At 37.9% G+C, this 17,959-nt stretch overlaps 1 protein-coding gene across 1 annotated transcript; it reads left to right on the plus strand.

Annotated features, from left to right (window-relative positions):
- Window positions 1–4,835: 4,835 nt before the first annotated feature.
- On the plus strand, window positions 4,836–15,511 carry COMMD2 (COMM domain containing 2). Its single transcript, XM_069473105.1, has 5 exons — window positions 4,836–4,921; window positions 5,006–5,083; window positions 5,754–5,836; window positions 6,402–6,575; window positions 14,985–15,511. Exons 1-5 carry the CDS (start codon window positions 4,855–4,857, stop codon window positions 15,180–15,182), a joined length of 600 nt encoding a protein of 199 aa, XP_069329206.1. The 5' UTR covers window positions 4,836–4,854; the 3' UTR covers window positions 15,183–15,511.
- Window positions 15,512–17,959: the final 2,448 nt, after the last annotated feature.

The following is a 17,959-nucleotide window of genomic DNA, read 5'->3' on the forward strand; positions in this document are numbered from 1 at the left end:
CATTTGGTGTCATCAGTGTTTTTGAGTCATTCTAGTGTGTTTGAAATGGCATATCATTGTGGTATTAATTTGCATTTTTCTGATGACTACGATGTTGAACAACTTTTCATGTGCTTATTGGCCATTTGTATATATTCTTTTATAAAGTATCAATTCAAGTTCCTGCCTATTTTTAAAATTGGGTTATCCTTTAATTATTGGTTTACTAGAGACTTTTACATATTCATGGTACAAGTTCTTCATCAGATATATATATGTATGGTATATACTTTTCCCAGTCTGTGGCTCACCTTTTCATTTTATTAATGGTGTCTTTTGATAAACAAAAGTTTTTAACTTTGAAATACAATTTGTTATTTTTTTCTTTTATGGTTCATGCTTTTTGTTTCCTCTCTAAGAACCATTCGCCTATCCCAAAGTCATGAAGATATTCTCATACATTTTCTTCTAGAAGCTTTATAGTTTTAGCCTTTATGTTAGGTTTATAACCTATATCAAATTATTTGTGTATGTGATATATGGTAAGGGTCAGGAGTCATATTTTTTTTCATAATTTTATCTAATTGTTCTAGTACTAGTTGTTGAAAAGACTTTCCTTTCCCCCACTGAAATACCTTGGCACCTCTGTCAAAAATCAAATGACAATATATGTATGGATCTATTTCCAGACTCTCTATTCTGTTCCATTTATCTACTTGATTGTCCTTATGCTAATACACACTGTCTTAATTATTATAGCTTCATTAGTCTTAAAATCAGGCAATATGAATCTTCCAACCTTGTTCTTCTTTTTCAAGTTTGTTTTGGCTATTCTTAGTCCTTTGTATTTCCATATACATCTTAAAAACTTGCCATTCTCTATTTTAAAAGGCTTTTGGGGCCGAGCGAGGTGGCTCATGCCTGTAATCCTAGCACTCTGGGAAGCCGAGGCGGGTGGACAGTTTGAGCTCAGGAGTTCGAGACCAGCCTGAGCAAGAGCGAGACCCTGTCTCCACTAAAAATAGAAAGAAATTATATGGACAACTAAAAATATATACAGAAAAAATTAGCTGTGCATGGTGACGCATGCCTGTAGTCCCAGCTACTCGGGAGGCTGAGGCAGAAGGATCACTTGAGCCCAGGAGTGTGAGGTTGCTGTGAGCTAGGCTGATGCCATGGCACTCTAGCCTGGGCAACAGAGTGAGACTCTGTCTCAAAAAAAAAAAAACAAAAAAAACAAATAAAATAAAATAAAAGGCTTTTGGGATTCTGATTGGGCACAACTGACATTTTAACAATATTAAATCTTACATTTCAAGACATATTTCTCTATCCATGGTATATATGTCCTCATTTAGTTAAGTCTTCTTTAATTTCTCTCAGTAATGTTTTATAAATTTTAGTGTAGAGGTCCTGCAAATCTTCTGTTAAATTTTTTCTAAATATTTTATATTTTTGATGTTATTTGCAATGCGGTTTTAGGATAGATTCTGTAATAACAGCCAGAGGCACCTAAAATCTAAAGTTCATTTTTAAAAATCCTCTGAGTTCCCAGTTAGATATTATGGGGTTGGGTACCAAAGAAGGGTAACACAAAAAGAAAAAAACACAACGATGATGCTAAAGAGATGTTGTAAGGCAACATGTGTGTAGGTGCTAGTTCAATGTAGAAAAACAAGATGGGATTATAACTGGAAGGGGGCAGAGCAGAGATTCTGGGGTGTTGGTAACAATCTATTTCTTGATCTGGGGTAATAGGTGTGTTTAATTTGAGAAAATTCAACAAGAAGTATTTTTATCTGTACCCTTTTCTGTATGTATAATATAATAAAAAAAAAAGTATACTAGAATAATGAAAAAAATCTTAGGAGCTAATTCATTGCATTTGGTGCCAGCCAAAGTCTCACGAGGGGATGGTTCATGTGAGTGAGGGTGTCACCATGCTATTGTCCCCTTAACAGCATACTAAATTGAGCTGTGATTCCTTGCAAGAGGTGATAATATTTTACGTAGCATTGAAATACAGCCAAAGAAATGCCCTGTGCAAAGATTCTGGGGCTGTAATGGCTAAAAAAGAGAAAGGAATATGAGAAAATACGAGAGAAAAGAAAGGTGGATGAGCTGGAGGGGGATGGAAAGATGAGGAGAGGCCAGGTGCCCCACGGCTCACACCTGTAATCCCAGCATATCACAGGCCGTAGGATAGCTTGAGGCTAGGATTTGGAGACCAACTTTAGCAACATAGCAAGGCTAGCCCCTCCAATCCCCAGTCTCTATTAAAAAAAAAAAAAAAAAGCTGGGTGTGGTGGCACACCTGTACTCCCAGCTACTCAGGAGGCTGAGGCAGGAGGATCCCTTGAGCCTAGGAGTTTAAGGCTACAATAAGCTATGATCACACACTGCACTCTAGCCCAGGCAACAGAGAGAGACCCTGTCTCAAAAAGGAAAGAGAGAGAGAGGAAATAAAGAAAGAAAGAAAGAGAGAGAGAGGGAGAGAAGGAGGGAAGGAGGAAAGGAAAGAAAGAAAGAGAGAACGAAAGAAAAGGAAGGAAGGAAGGAAGAGAGAGACAGACAGAAAGAAAGAAAGAAAGAAAGAAAGGAAGGAAGGAAAAAGAGAAAGGAAGGAAGGAAAAAAGAGAGAGAGAAAGAAAGAACAAAAGAAAGAGAGAGAGAGGGAGGGAGGGAGGAAAGAAAGAGAGAAAGAAGGAAAGAAAGAGAGAAAGAAAGAAAGGAAAAAGAGAGAGAGGAAGGAAAGAAGAAAGAGAGAGAAAGAAAGGAAGGAAGGAAGGGAGGGAGGGAAAAGAAAAAAAAGAAAAGAAGAGAAGGAAAGATGAGGGGAGACAGTGTGAGAGGACGATTGATTTGAAGCCTTGTTCCCTGCCAGAATCAACTGAAAAAATACTCTCTACTAAAAATAGAAAGAAATTAGCTGGACAACTAAAAATATATAGAAAAAATTAGCCGGGCATGGTGGTGCATGCCTGTAGTCCCAGCTACTAGGGAGGCTGAGGCAGTAGGATCACTTAAGCCGAGGAGTGTGAGGTTGCTGTGAGCTAGGCTGACGCCATGGCACTCTGGCCAGGGCCAACAGAGTGAGACTCTGTCTCAAAAAAAAAAAAAAAAAAATTAAAAAAAAAAAATAGAAGTCACTCTATAAATTATCCTGGGGAGTTTTAACTCCCAGGCTTGTTTCCCCTGGCTATCACTTGGTTTCTTGACCACATTCTTTTGACAGACCATTCCGCAACTATTCTCTCTATTAATGAGTTCAATACAATTTTGGACATGTGTTCATTATATATTTGTAGAAGAATCATGATTTTATGGTTTCTGAAAATTATTCTTTAATAATGGACATTTTCTCAATAATGTATGAATATAGGTAACTTCAGGGAATGATGTCATTTTGGCTGATCTGCAATTTACAGTCTAAACAAAAGTTGTGCTCTTTCTGCAAATGCTACTTCAAGACCTAATTAACAAATTCAAGGACCTGTCTTTCTGTGCTCCGGTGGAGGAAACAAACAATTTTAGCTGGATGTGAAAGACAAGGTAGACAGAGAAGTGTGCTGAAACACTCTTTCAATTTTCACAGTCTGCCCAGGAGACTCAGTATAGAAAGAGTTGTTTCAATCCCTGGATATAAAAGAAAGATATGAAGAGTCTCCCTTTGCCCCCACCTCTCTCTTCCCCTATCTCCTCCCCTACTAAGGGGGTGAGATTTGAAGAGTCATATTCCTAGCAGCTGGCAATTTTATAGTCTCTTCTATTTGAACTACAGAAGGTGAGAAGAGACAGTTGAAAAAGGAAGCAAATTCTCACACGCCCTCAACACGTAAAAATAAACATTGTCCTGAATCCTGCAAGCCACCAGTCATTGTCATCATCATTATCCTAATTTATAATCACTTCTAAAACTTGTTAGAAGCGTTCCGTTTACAGCCTGGTGTGTAGAAGGATGGGCTTTGGAGCAGATGAGCGAGAGATCTGACAAAGTCATTGACTTTGTCACATAATCTTTATTTATTTATTTATTTTAGAGATGGGGTCTCACTCTGCCTCGCAGGCTTAAGTCTGAAGTGCAGTGACGCGACCATAGCTCACTGCAGCCTTGAACTCCTGAGCTCAAACGATCCTCCCGCCTCAGCCTCCAGAATAGCCAGGACTACAGGCTCGCGCCCCCATCCCCGGCTTATTATTGTGTAGAGACGGGGTCTCGTGTTGCCCAGGCTGGTCTCAAACTCTTGGCCTCAAGTGATCCACTCGCCTTGGCCTCCCAAAGTGCTGGGATTTCAGGCAGGAGCCACTGCATCTGGCCCACATAATCTTTAGAGCTTTGTCTTTTCATCTGCAAAAACGAGGCGTGGCTATTGAGGGTATTAACTGAGATAAATTTGAGATAACATATACAAAAGCTCTGTGCAAACTAATTGCTCTATAAAGTTTCAGTTGCTTGATTTGTCTCTCAGTTTCCTTATCTCTAATGGAAATAGTGAGAATCTACTTCACAGAGTTCTTGTGAACTCTAAGTGAGTTAGTAAATGTAAGCACAGTTCCTGACACAGTGCTTAACAAATGTCAGCTACTGATATTATTAATGTGTGCTCCACGAGGGGGCACGTCGGATTTTAAATACCTTTCCCTCTCCCAAACAGCCTAAGACCCAGCAGACGCTCACTACATTATTGCGGGATGACTTACGAACGGAAGAATGGCCTGACCGCAGCGCTAGCCGCAGGGGGCGACCGAGCGCAGAACCGCCATAGGCCGGAACCCAAAGTTCTGGGCGCTGCTGCGCCGGAGTCTCTTGGCGTCTGGAAACCGGCGCCGGAAGTGGTGAGGGCGGGGACCGGGTGAAATCGCCGACTTGCGAAGATGCTGCTGGACTTGTCCGAGGAGCATAAGGAGCATCTATCCTTTCTGCCGCAAGTGGACAGCGCGGGTCAGGGAGCGCGGGACGGTGTTCTGTGGGCTGGGGAGGGAGCCAAAGGGAGCCCCCGACACAGCCTTCTGATTTTCGTTATAGTGGTTGCCGAGTTCGGGCGGATTGCAGTGGAGTTCCTGAGGCGAGGTTCGAACCCCAAGATCTACGAAGGAGCCGCCAGTAAGAAGCGTAGAGGCGCGGCCTCGCGGACTGCTAGGGAAGTGCGAGCTGCCCTCTGTCGCCCGGGAGAGGAAGGGGATTATTTCGACTCCTAGGGTCCTGTTCCCATTGTAGTAGCGTAAAACTAGCAGAGCTCTTCAGTCAGGGCGCAAATCCTGCCCGTCCTTTTGTGAGATTTCTAAAACTTATATTAAGTCAGTTTTCTCCTGTGTAAAATGGACGTAATATCACTTGCCTTTCAGAAATACTGAGAAATGTTAAATATACCAAAGTCTGTGGAATAGCGGGGTCAGCTGTAAACATCATGCACGTGCTTGGTTATTATTAGTTATTCAGACATTTGCTTTTGCTGAAGTGGTGGTGTTTTCCGTCTGGATGAGAGGCGGTCTCTGCGTTTAAGTCTATCCCTGTCGAGTTCCTGTTCTGCCAGACTTGAAGGAGCTACGTATTCAAGAGAAGGTCTGCGCTTTATTAAAAAGGCTGCATGGCAGGAAATGCTGAAGGCATCTGGCTGTTGGTGGAGTGAGAAAGAACAGGAGACTGTGGCGAACTAATTTTTCATTGTACTGTTTGAAAACATGGAATAATGGATGTTTATTTTTAAAGAAGAGTTGGAATGAACGGATAAATATCAAAACAGTAATTTATTTGTTCATCTTTTCTTTTTCAGGAAAACTAAATGTGAGTAGTGACACTGTCCAGCATGGTGTAGAAGGATTAACATATCTCCTCACTGAGAGCTCAAAGCTCATGGTAAGGGCTCCTGGGGACTGTTTTGTATTACCTGGATTCTTAGGAAGGGTCCAGTGTCCTCTACATCGTAGTCCTGGCAGGTACCTGTGTATTTTAGTAATGTTGTTAATGGTTTATAATTGATTTTGTGAAGACATCCCTAAACAATATGACTGTAATATCATCTGCTGGCATGAATACCTCTTGCTAGTATAGCTAGTATAGTATTGCCTCTAATTCTGCATGTTGTTAAACCATACGCCATAGTATGTATCCTAAAAGAAAGGAGAGTGAAATGATTTCTTTATATATCAGCAGTATCTGGCTTGATGAAGAATAGAAAGGGAAAGTGGGCATCTTAATTCTTTCCTTTTTGTACCTTAATAAAGTATTTTTATGTATTAGTAACTCAGAGTATGGAATAGTGGGCAATGGTTGTCTTTTAACTGTAAGGAATGTTGTTTCTTTTACTAGACAGAAATGAATTCGAGGATATCATATTTGAATGTTTGTATATATCAAGTATTTTAGCGTTTACTAGACAAAGATAAATTTTGATGTTCCTTTAAACTCAATTCACTTATAGATTTCTGAACTGGATTTCCAAGACTCAGTTTTTGTTCTGGGATTCTCTGAAGAATTGAATAAATTGTTGCTTCAGCTTTATCTGGACAATAGAAAGGAGATCAGAACTATTCTAAGTGAATTGGCACCAGACCTTCCCAGTTACCACAGCCTTGAGTGGCGACTAGATGTGCAGGTATGGCTTTTTCTTTTTAACCTGACATAGAGTAGAAGGATTATTTTAGGTTTGTGTCTTGCTTATTGTATTCTTTACCACCTTAACCAAGCTCTGGCTTGAAACTTAGGTCTTATAATGTTCATTTTCTTTTCTTTTTTATGTGTTCAAATCAGTGTAACTTGCAAAGTTTGTAAGAAATTGGTTATTTTGGAAAGGAAAATGGTTATGTAGATTTTTAAGGTGATGCTTGATTTTTGAAAACTCTCCTCTTTTTTTTCTTTCTTTTTTTTTTTTTTCTTTTTGAGACAGAGTCTCATTCTGTTGCCCAGGCTAGAGTGCTGTGGCGTCAGCCTAGCTCACAGCAACCTCAAACTCTTGGGCTCAAGCAATCCTCCTGCCTCAGCCTTCCGAGTAGCTGGGACTACAGGCATGTGCCACTATGCCCGGCTAATCTTTTCTATATATTTTTAGTTGTGCAGCGAATTTATTTCTATTTTTTTAGTAGAGACAGGGTCTCGCTCTTGCTCAGGCTGGTCTTGAACTCCTGAGCTCAAATGATCTGCCCGCCTCGGCCCCCCAAGTGCTAGGGTTACAGGCGTGAGCCACCACACCCAGCCTAAAAACTCTTCTCTTTAAATATAACAGACATAGATACACAGGTAAATGTACAGCTCAATAAATTATCACACAGTAAAAACTCCTAAGAAACTGACATTCAACCATGACCCACATCCAAGAAGCATCCTCCTTATCTCCTACCAAATACTGCCCCTTCCCTCTTTTCCAAAGGTATCCAACATCCTGACTTCAAACACATAGATTCCTTTTGTCTGCTTTTTAACTTTCTGTATATGGAATGATCCAGTAAATATTCTTTCATGTCTGGCTTCTTTTGCACAGTATGATTTTTGTGAGAGTCATCTTTCAGTTGTTTTTAGAGCCACATAAATAAAAGGAAGTTTTCAGACCATTACATGTTGCCCTTTATTAAGCAGTGAGAGATGAGTTAGTAGATATGTATTGAATGCCATTCATTCACTGTTTAGAGCTGTGCTAAATGCTTTGGGACACAGAAGAAGCGTAAGATACTTTTCTCAGCTGGAAAAGATGTTATCATCTGGTTAGGGATATTAGATGTTCTCAAAATAACTAATAATTAAAGATAGTTATAAAATAAGGTCCTACAGGGAGAAAAATATAATTGTGTAAATGAAGATGCTGAGTGTTTAAAAAATGTACACGCGTCATTGTGTGTATTCTGGCATGATCCAGAAGCAAAAGGAGGTGAAATTTCAAAAGGATGAATGAATACAGAAAACCAGGGTAAATATACTTGGCAAGGGAAGCAATGTAAGTTGTAAAGGCCCACATAGATATATACAGATTTGAGCATATAAATATGTGATACAGTGCATTAGTTCTTGAACTTGACTGCATATTAGAATAACCTCGGGAGTTTTTAAAAATTCTGATGTTTATATTCAGAATCCAGAGACTTAATTGGTATAGAGTTCATCGTGGACATCAGGATTTTTAAAAGCTCCCCTTTTACCATATAATTCAATAAATAAGTAATAATGCACTAAAGTTTGTGAACCACTGTTACAATGGATTCTTCCTGATTTGAATGGAGATAAGGTGGTCAAAATAGATTGTAGAAATTCACTTAGGGGAATGTAGACCTAACATAGCAGAAAATGAGAAGCCTTTATAGATTTTTGGATAAGAGAGTATAATAACATTAGAGCAATCATTTAGGAAAGTTAACCTAGCATCCTTGGGCAGACTGGAATGAAAGTGGGAATCTGAAGTTTGAAGAAATTCAGTCCTTTACCCATTTTTTTCCTCTGCATGAAATGCTTTTTCTGTCTTTCCATCACCTCTTGATTCTTCTCTTTCTTATCCTTTTAAGTCTCAGTTTAAATCAGGGCTCAGCAAACTGTGGCCTATGGGCCAAATCTAACTTGCTACTTGTATCTGTAAATAAAGTTTTACTGGGACACAGCCATGTGTGCTCCTTTGTTTACATATTATCTATGGCTGCTTTCAAAGTACAAGAGCGGAGTTGAGTAGTTGTGCCAGAAACTCTATGGTCTGCAAAGCCTAAAATATTTATCTGGCTCTTTACAGAAAAAGTTTACTGACCTCTGCTTTAAATGATGCCTCCCTCTGGGAGAAATGCCATGTTAAATCCTGATGGCATCTGTGTTTTCCTTTACAAGGTACCTGTCCTTCCTCTTTTGGCAAGTTATCTCACTCATACAAACCTGTTTCACATAGAAAACTATTAACTCTGGGATAGCAGGGACCATGCATGTCTTATACTTTCTTTAAAGCCTCACCATCTCCTTCATGCTCCACACTCTTAGCTGTTGACTTTGCTTCCTGTTTGACTAAGAAAAAAGAATCAATCAGAAGAAAACTCCTGAATGCACCTATCACATCTGCCAGTCTTCCTGTATCAGTACCCACTTGCTCTGTCTTCTGTCCTGTTCCTCTTGATGAAATGTCTGTATTCTTATCTATAGGCAACCTCTTCCCTTGTACACTTCTGTCCATTCTGATTTCCCCACATGAGAACATAGTTCCAGCAATTGTTCCCTTTGTTTCCTGCATCATACTTTTTTTTTTTTTTTGCCTCTACTGAATCATTTCCTGTAACAGAACAGTGAAGTCAGAAACCCAGTCTTGACTGTACCTACTCTTCCTACTGCCACTCCAGTTTTTTGCTTCCCTTTATACCAGAACTCCTTGAAAAAGTTTTCTGTGTGTTCTCTCTCCCCATTCTCTTTCAGACTCGCTCTAACCAGACATCTCCACTCTACTATCATAACTTACTCAAGATCATCACTTTTTAGTCTTTAAGCCATTCAGTTTATTAACAGCATTTGTGACAGTTAATCACTCCTTCCTACTTGAAATACTTTCTTCAGTTGCCTTCTGGGAAATAACTTCCTCTGGTTCTCATCCAAACTCACAGATCCCTCCTCAGTCTCCTTTGCTGATTCTGTCTCATCTTATCACACCCTTTAAACATTAGGATGCCCCAAAGGTCAGTTGTCGATCTTCGCACTTTTTCCACTTACGTTCCATAGCTGATTTCATCTAATTTGATGGCTTTAAATACTCTCTATATACTCAGGATTCCCAAATTTATGTCTTTAGCCTAGATCTGTCTCCCGAACTCCAGAGTCATACAGTTGAAGCCTATTTGGTATCTCCAATTTGGTGTTTGGTAATCATTCAAATGCAATATTTCCAAAACTGAATCCCACTTTTCTCACCCTCTTCTCCCCAAATTGCTTCTTCCATAGTCTCCCCCATCTCAATAGATGGTAAGTCTGCTCTTTGAATGAGTAGGCCAAAAATACCTGAAATCATCCTGTGTCGTCTCTTTACTTTTCATCTAGTCTATCTGCAAGTCCTACCTTAAAAATTCCACAATCTGACCACTTTCCTCCATTGTTTGAAAAAAAAAAAGATAAACTTCACACCAAAATTAAAATTTTTAGCAGCTCTTGAACAATTAGAAGTTCAGGCAGCACAGGAACCACATTCTCACATAACATTAATGAGTTCAAGATGCACTGAATTTAAGGTAAAGACAGCTTATTTAAGTTGTAATCTCAGTAGTAGTTGAGGATGTCAGCCTAAATGATTAGTTCAAATAGCAGATGTGGTAGCTCATGGCTGTAATCCTAGCACTCTGGGAGGCTGGGGTGGGAGGATTGCTTGAGCTCAGGAGTTCGAGACCAGCTTGAGCAAGAGTGAGACCTCATCTCTACTAAAAATAGAAAAATTAACCGGGCATTTGTGGCACATGCTGGTAGTCCCAGCTACTCGGGAGGCTGAGGCAAGAGGATCGCTTGAGCCCAGGATTTGGAGGTTCCAGTGAGCTACAATGACGCCACTGCACTCTACCCAGGGCAACAAAGGGAGACTCTGCCTCAACAACAACAACAACTACAAAAAAAAAAAAAAAACAAACAAGATTAGTTCAGACCACAAATGAGAATGATTCCTCTGGCGGCTGAACTGAATCAACCTCATTGGTTACTCATAGTTAATAGAAGCAAAAAGCTGTGATTAAGGGTAAGGGTGATTTGGGGAAAGAACAATCACTGGCACAACACAGTGTCACTGAGAGTAAGAGCAGCATTTAAAAATGGAGAGATCATCATGGATGTCAGAGTTGAGAAGACCAAAGGCTAAGTTAGGATTTGGTCAGAAGAAAGATGCACTTGTCATATTACATCTTCAATTTTACACTTGCGATAGGGTGACTGGCCTAGAGAAACAGTATTCCATTGTCATGAGCATCTTCAGGTAGCCTTAGAAAAGATAATGTCTTATGTCCCATTAATCCATTCATGCTTCCACACATCTATTCAGTTGTCAAAGCATTTATTGAATATCTAATGTGTGCCAGGCTTTGGGCACATAGCAATGAAAGAAACAGTACTTGCCTTTAAGTACTTAGTCTTATAGGAGACCAAAAAATAAAATTAAATTAAAAATCAGCAATTATAATCAAGTGTGATGAGTGCTTGAATAGGCACGAACACCAGATATAGTATAAACCAAACTAAAGGCTTCATGAGACCAGGTATTGTGTCTTATTTGTTACTGTGTCCCCAGTACAGTACCTGGCACATAATAGGCATTCAGTGCTAAATAGAAAAAGTGAATGGTAGGAGGGAGACGTAGTGGTTTCTTAAATTATTTATCAGATATTTCCTGTACACCCATTATGTGCTAGGTGTTATGGATATAGCAAAGAACAAAACACAGTTCATTCTCTGAGGGATATCATAAGCAGCAAGTCTTTTGGGGATTGTGGGGATTTTGGGGAGGTGACTGTGGGTTAAGCCTTTACATTAATATTTAGGTCCTTTCTTAATAACCAGGTAGAGATGTGGGGATGGTCTTGTTTATGTGGTTCAACAGTAATTTATCTTATAGATCTTTATCTCTTTCTTGTGTAGGGGTGTCCTCTGACTTTTGGGATCCAGTAGTCCTTAATATTTCTTTTTGTGGTTTTATTGATTTGCTTGGAGTTTTTTCATTATGAATACATTTTTACACATTAGAATTAAGAAGTTGAATTTTCTAAAATTAAACTTGAGAGCTCATTTACCCAGTGAAATGAGTTTGAATTGCTGCATTACTGCTAGGACTAGTACAGCTTAAGGTTGCGGGTTTACTGAATGAATGTTGCCACTTCTGATGAAATGCATGTAAGGGCTAAAAAAAACTATTCAGAACTAATTGAGTTTCTGAGCTCATTAGTTGAAACTATTACAGGGGATTCAAACTGGAGTGGATTCTTCTGCTCATGGAGGAAGGCATTTCAGATAAGACCAGCTAAATGGCTGGGAAACCAGTAACAGGATACAGTGCCTTTCATTTTGAGTGACTTACCTCATAGAGACTGGTAGTGCATGGACAATTACTGTCTAATTATTGTTCGGTTGCTTATGGAAAGCAAATTAATCATCATAGTTTAGTTTCTAGTAGGACTATTTCCTTGGCCTTCATTAAAATTGCCAGCACAATTAATGCCCTTGACAATACTATCCATCAGTAAATTAAAGTATCTGAAACTGATGCAGGAGGATGTTACTTTTAGGGCTGGCCCATTTACAGCTTCATCAAAGCATCATTTTCTTGTCCTGCCCACATATTATGTGCTCTGAGGCTAAATAAAGGACTGAATTTTTTTTAGAAACTTTAGCTAAATGAAACATAGTTTTTAGATCCTGTTTTCTCCTTGATATTTTTTGCCAAATTACCCTCTTCAGTACCTTAAGATATGGTCAAAATGTAGTCCTTCACACTAAACATTTTTCTTTTTTTTCCTAATTTACATTGACATATGACTTTTTTTTAAGTTACTGTAATTGTTTTTATGTTTACAGGGAGGAGGGCAGAATTTCGTCTCTATTAAAAAATACATATCAAGAACTTTGTGGGCTACTGTTCTTTGTCTTGTAGTGCTGTCATTCAACTTCTTTCTAAGAAAAAATTAGGTCTGATTATGTCTTATTAGGTGTTTGTTAGGGATGTTTCATAATATCTTTTCTAGAATTTTTAAAGAATGATATAGGGGCCGGGCGCGGTGGCTCACGCCTGTAATCCTAGCACTCTGGGAGGCCGAGGTGGGCGGATCGTTTGAGCTCAGGAGTTCGAGACCAGCCTGAGCAAGAGCGAGACCCCATCTCTACTAAAAATAGAAAGAAATTATATGGACAGCTAAAAATATATATAGAAAAAATTAGCCGGGCATGGTGGCGCATGCCTGTAGTCCCAGCTACTCGGGAGGCTGAGACAGGAGGATCGCTTGAGTTCAGGAGTTTGAGGTTGCTGTGAGCTAGGCTGACGCCACGGCACTCACTCTAGCCTGGGCAACAGAGTGAGACTCTGTCTCAAAAAAAAAAAAAAAAAAGAATGATATAGATACTTGTCTATAAAGGTTATTTAGATATCGTGTTGTACAAAAATTAAAGGATAGTGGCTTTAAGTCAACCAAAAAAACATGGCTTAATTATACATCTAGATACATTCAGTCCTATCTGTCAGGGCAGATATAAAGGAAAAAAACAAATATAAACAGTTGCATAATAGAATGAATAAGTAGTATTTTCAGTCATCATATTTATAGGTTGTATATCTGTCATGTCTATAATTTTCTGTATTAGAGAAATGATCTTAAACAGGCACTTTACCTTGCAAGTACTTATTTTATGTTTGGGTACTAGCTCACCAAAAGGGCTTGACCTATTGTTTCTAAGTCATTTGAGGACACTAAATTTCAGCCTTGAATTAGTATCAGTATCTTGGGTTCTTTTGGAAGCCTAGATCATCTAGAATTGTTTGAAAGATGTTATTAGTCAGAATATCTGTGTTGTAATATTAAATTAATCCTGAAATTTCAGGTTTAGATTTGTTACTCACTTGAAAGTCTCTTCAAGTTGGCTTCCTATCTTTTTGACATGACTCCAGTAGTTTTTGATGTATAACAAGATGTTTCAGGATCCAGTAGTTTTGATGTATAACAAGATGTTTCAGACTCATGTTGTACAATTCTTGTTTGAGACTTCAAATCAGCTATTACTTCAGATGGTACTAGTTCCTTTTAATGGAGAATGGTCTTTAGAGAACGCAATTGTGCTAGGGTTGAATGTCAATACTTTCACATTGGTCATTGTTTATAGTTTTGTGGTTATTTCTTTCAAAAATATGTAACTAGTACTTATTTTTAAAATTGTGGAATATATAATACAAACAAAAGATTATAGATACCTAGTTTAAAGAATAATAATAAAAAAAACCAGTATACCCACCACCAACCTTGACAAATAGAACAAAGCCAATACATTTGAAGCACCTGTACCCTCTCCCAATTGTAACCCCTTTCTAGCCACCTGCAAGAAACCATTATCCTGAATTTTCTGTGTATCTTTTCTTTATAGATTTTTTTATCATATATTTTATCACTAAACTTATGGTTTTTTAAATTTTCATATTGTATTATGCGACTTGCTTTTTGATTCAACATTGTCTTTTTAGTTTTTTTCTATGATAATTCATGTTGCTGTAGTTCATGCTTTATACTGCCATTTAGTAAGCAATTCATTGTATGATTATGCTCAGATCATCTATTCTGTCGTTAATTAACATTTGCTATGTTTCTAATTTTTGTTTCTTGGAAACATACTATTATGAATAAATGTATACGTGTAAGTTAAGGTATACCTACGAGTAGAATTGCTGGTAATGCATATTGTTTTCCAAAGTGATTTTCTCATTACTCTCATCAGCAATGGATGAGAGTTCCCATTACTGTCACTTGCATTGCTTTATATGGACAGGTTTTTAATTTTTGCTAGTCTGATATGTGTAAAACAGTATTTCATGTAATTTTAGTGGCCCTTTTCCTGATGCTTAATAAAGTTGAACATATTTTCCGAACATTTATCCATTTGTCTTCTTTTGTAAAATGCTTATTCAGCTCTTCTGTACATTTTTCTGTTGTGGTTTATTAAATCAGAGGAGTTCCACATACATTCTGGATACTAATTTTTTTTGGTTATGTATGTATTGCAAAATATCATCTTCCAGTTTAGGGCTTGTTTTTTCATTACCTTTAGGTATCTTTTGAAGAAAATTGATTAATTTTAATATGGCCAAATTTATCAGTTTGTCTTTATCGTTTGTGCCTTTTATTTCATGTTTAAGAAACTTCATACTATAAGGTTTCATGTATATTCTCATTTTTTCTTTCCAAAGGTTTTAAAGTTTACTGCTTATTTTGAAGTCTGTGATTCATCTGAAATTTAATTTTTGTGTAAGTTGTAAGGTAATTATAAATATGATTAAGCATGATTGTTAAATATTAATTGTGTTCTTTTTCCATTTAAAATCAAGCTTGCAAGCAGAAGTCTCAGGCAACAAATTAAACCAACAGTGACTATAAAGCTACACCTTAATCACAATGGAGGTCACAATACCAGCATTCTACAGACAGACCCAGCCACCCTGCTCCATTTGGTTCAACAACTGGAACAAGCATTGGAAGAGATGAAAACAAACCACTGTAGGAGAGTCGTCCGCAACATCAAGTAGTACCAGTTTTAAGGTTTTAATCCCTTTGAATCATTTATGAATTGATATACAGCAATAACTTTTCAAATTAATTTTTTATTGATGATAATAATACATCCAAATTCCATGAAATTTCTTTTGCTATTCCAGGATATTGAGGTCATAATCAGAAGCTAACATAAAGTTGATTTCCTACTGCTAAATGTCGTCAGATTGACAGATTAAGATGTAGTTTGTATTTTAAATGTATAAATAGGGTTGAATCAACTAGAAATGAATCTATACTGTTATCTTTTATATATATGAATGACTGTCCTGTTTTTGCTACTTCTTTTGACTGCTTAACTTTATTTTCCTCCATATTGATCAAAATAAAATTCACAATGTGATGCTATTACTGTACACAATTTTCTAAACAGTTCAATATTTTTTTTTATTTCAGCATATTATGGGGGTACAAATGTTTAGGTTACATATATTGCCCCTGCCCCCCCTCCCCCCCCAAGTCAGAGCTTCAAATGTGTCCATCCCTCAGATGGTGCGCATTGCACTCATTATGTATGTATATACCCATTCCCTCTTCCCTCCTCCCATCTGCCTGACACCCAATAAATGTTATTCCTATATGTGCACTTTGGTATTGATCAGTGAAACCAATCTGATGGTAAGTACATGTGCTTATTTTTCCATTCTTGGGATACTTCACTTAGTAGAATGGGTTCCAGCTCTATGCAGGAAAATACAAGAGGTGCTATATCACCATTGTTTCTTATAGCTGAATAGTACTCTGTGGTATACATATACCACATTTTATTAATCCACTCATGTATTGATAGGCACTTGGGTTGTTTCTACATCTTTGCAATTGTGAATTGTGCTGCTATAAACATTCGAGTGCAGATGTCTTTATTATAGAATGTCTTTTGTTCTTTTGGGTAGATGCCCAGTAATAGAATTGCTGGATCAAATGGTAGATCTACTTGTTTCTGTGTAAGGTATCTCCATATTGCTTTCCACAGAGGTTGCACTAGTTTGCAGTCCCACTAGCAGTGTATGAGTGTTCCTGTCTCTCTGCATCCACGCCAACATTTATTGTTTTGGGACTTTTTTATAAGGGCCATTCTCACTGGAGACAAGTGTTATCTCATTATGGTTTTTATTTGCATTTCCCTGATGGTTAGAGATGTTGAGCATTTTTTCATATGTTTGTTGGCCATACTTACGTCTTCTTTTGAAAAGTTTCTGTTCATGTCCTTTTCCCACTTTTTGATAGGGCTGGTTGATTTTTTTCTTGCTGATTTTCCTGAGTTCTAAAGAGATTCTAGTTATCAGCCCTTTATCAGATGTGTAGCATAGGACTATTTTCTCCCATTCTGTAGGTTAAAAATAATTTTACGCTTCATATGGAACCAGAGAAGACCCCATATAGCAAAAGCAGTCCTAGGCAAAAAGAATAAAATGGGAGGCATCAATTTACCATACTTCAAACTATACTACAAGGCTATAGTAATTGAAACAGTATGGTACTGGCACAAGAACAGAGACACAGACCAATGGAACAGAACTAAGAACCCAGATATAAAACCATCCTCATATAGTCATCTAATCTTTGACAAAGTAGACAAAAACATACACTGGGGAAAAGAATCTTTGTTCAATAAATGGTGCTGGGAAAACTGGATAGCCACATGTAGAAGACTGAAACGGGATCCACACCTTTCACCTCTCACAAAAATCAACTAACGGTGGATAACAGACTTAAACCTAAGGCGTGAAACTATAAGAATTCTAGAGGAAAACGTTGGAAATACTCTTCTAGACATTGGCCTAGGCAAAGAATTTATGAAGAAGACCCCAAAGGGAATCACAGCAAAAACAAAAATAAATAAATGGGACCTGATCAAATTAAAAAGCTTCTGTACAGCCAAAGAAACTATCACAAGAGACAACAGTTCAATATTTTTTGCTTTTCAAAGCACCCCACAATAGTCCCAGCTACTCAGGAGGCTGAGGCAGGTGGATCGCTTGAGTCTAAGAGCTTGAGTTCAGCCTGGGTGACGTAGTGAGACTCCTTCCCAAAAAAGAAAAAAGCATCCCACATTGTTAATAGCCACAGAATAATTGAAAGTAAATATGATGATTTTTTTTAATGCTCTGTTTTTATAGGCAGTTTATGTATTTTTCTTTGTATGTGAAGATGATAAGTATTTACCATATTGCTGGATGCAGGAGTAATAATTCTTGGTTATCTAGGTATGAATTACAGTCACTTTTTAAAATTTTGTTTGAATAAACTATAAAAGGGGGAAGGAAGTCTATGTTTATTTCATTATAAGCAAATATTCCCTCTTCCTTACAAACTTGTTTTTGTTTTGTTTTTCAGTAAGGAACCAAAAGCTATTGGCCTGCAAAACTCAGGTACTGATTTGTCAGCCTTGCCTAAAAGAGTGCATAGACACAGTGGCAGACTTAAGAAGAAGAACTGTTTGGAAGAGTAGAAATGAGGGTTTAGTCTTAACTGTGTATCTAGGACTTTATCCTGAAAGTCTTATCCCCATGGAAGGCCTTTAGAACATCAAACTCTGAACTCTAGGCTCTGTCAATATTTTGCCTCCTAAGAATTGGAGATTTTCAGGTCAGAGTGACATAATGTTGCTTTCTCTTTAGAAAAGAGAGAGCCTAAAAGGGAACAGGCCAGTGGGAGAAAAGTGCACTTGAAAAGGCCACTCATTGTCCCTTGCAGGCGTCTGGGACACCTTTTTCCTATAGGTATATGTTCTGTAGTTGTAAAACAACCA

This window comes from Eulemur rufifrons, chromosome 7, assembly GCF_041146395.1.
Source record: "Eulemur rufifrons isolate Redbay chromosome 7, OSU_ERuf_1, whole genome shotgun sequence".
Taxonomy (NCBI): domain Eukaryota; kingdom Metazoa; phylum Chordata; class Mammalia; order Primates; family Lemuridae; genus Eulemur; species Eulemur rufifrons.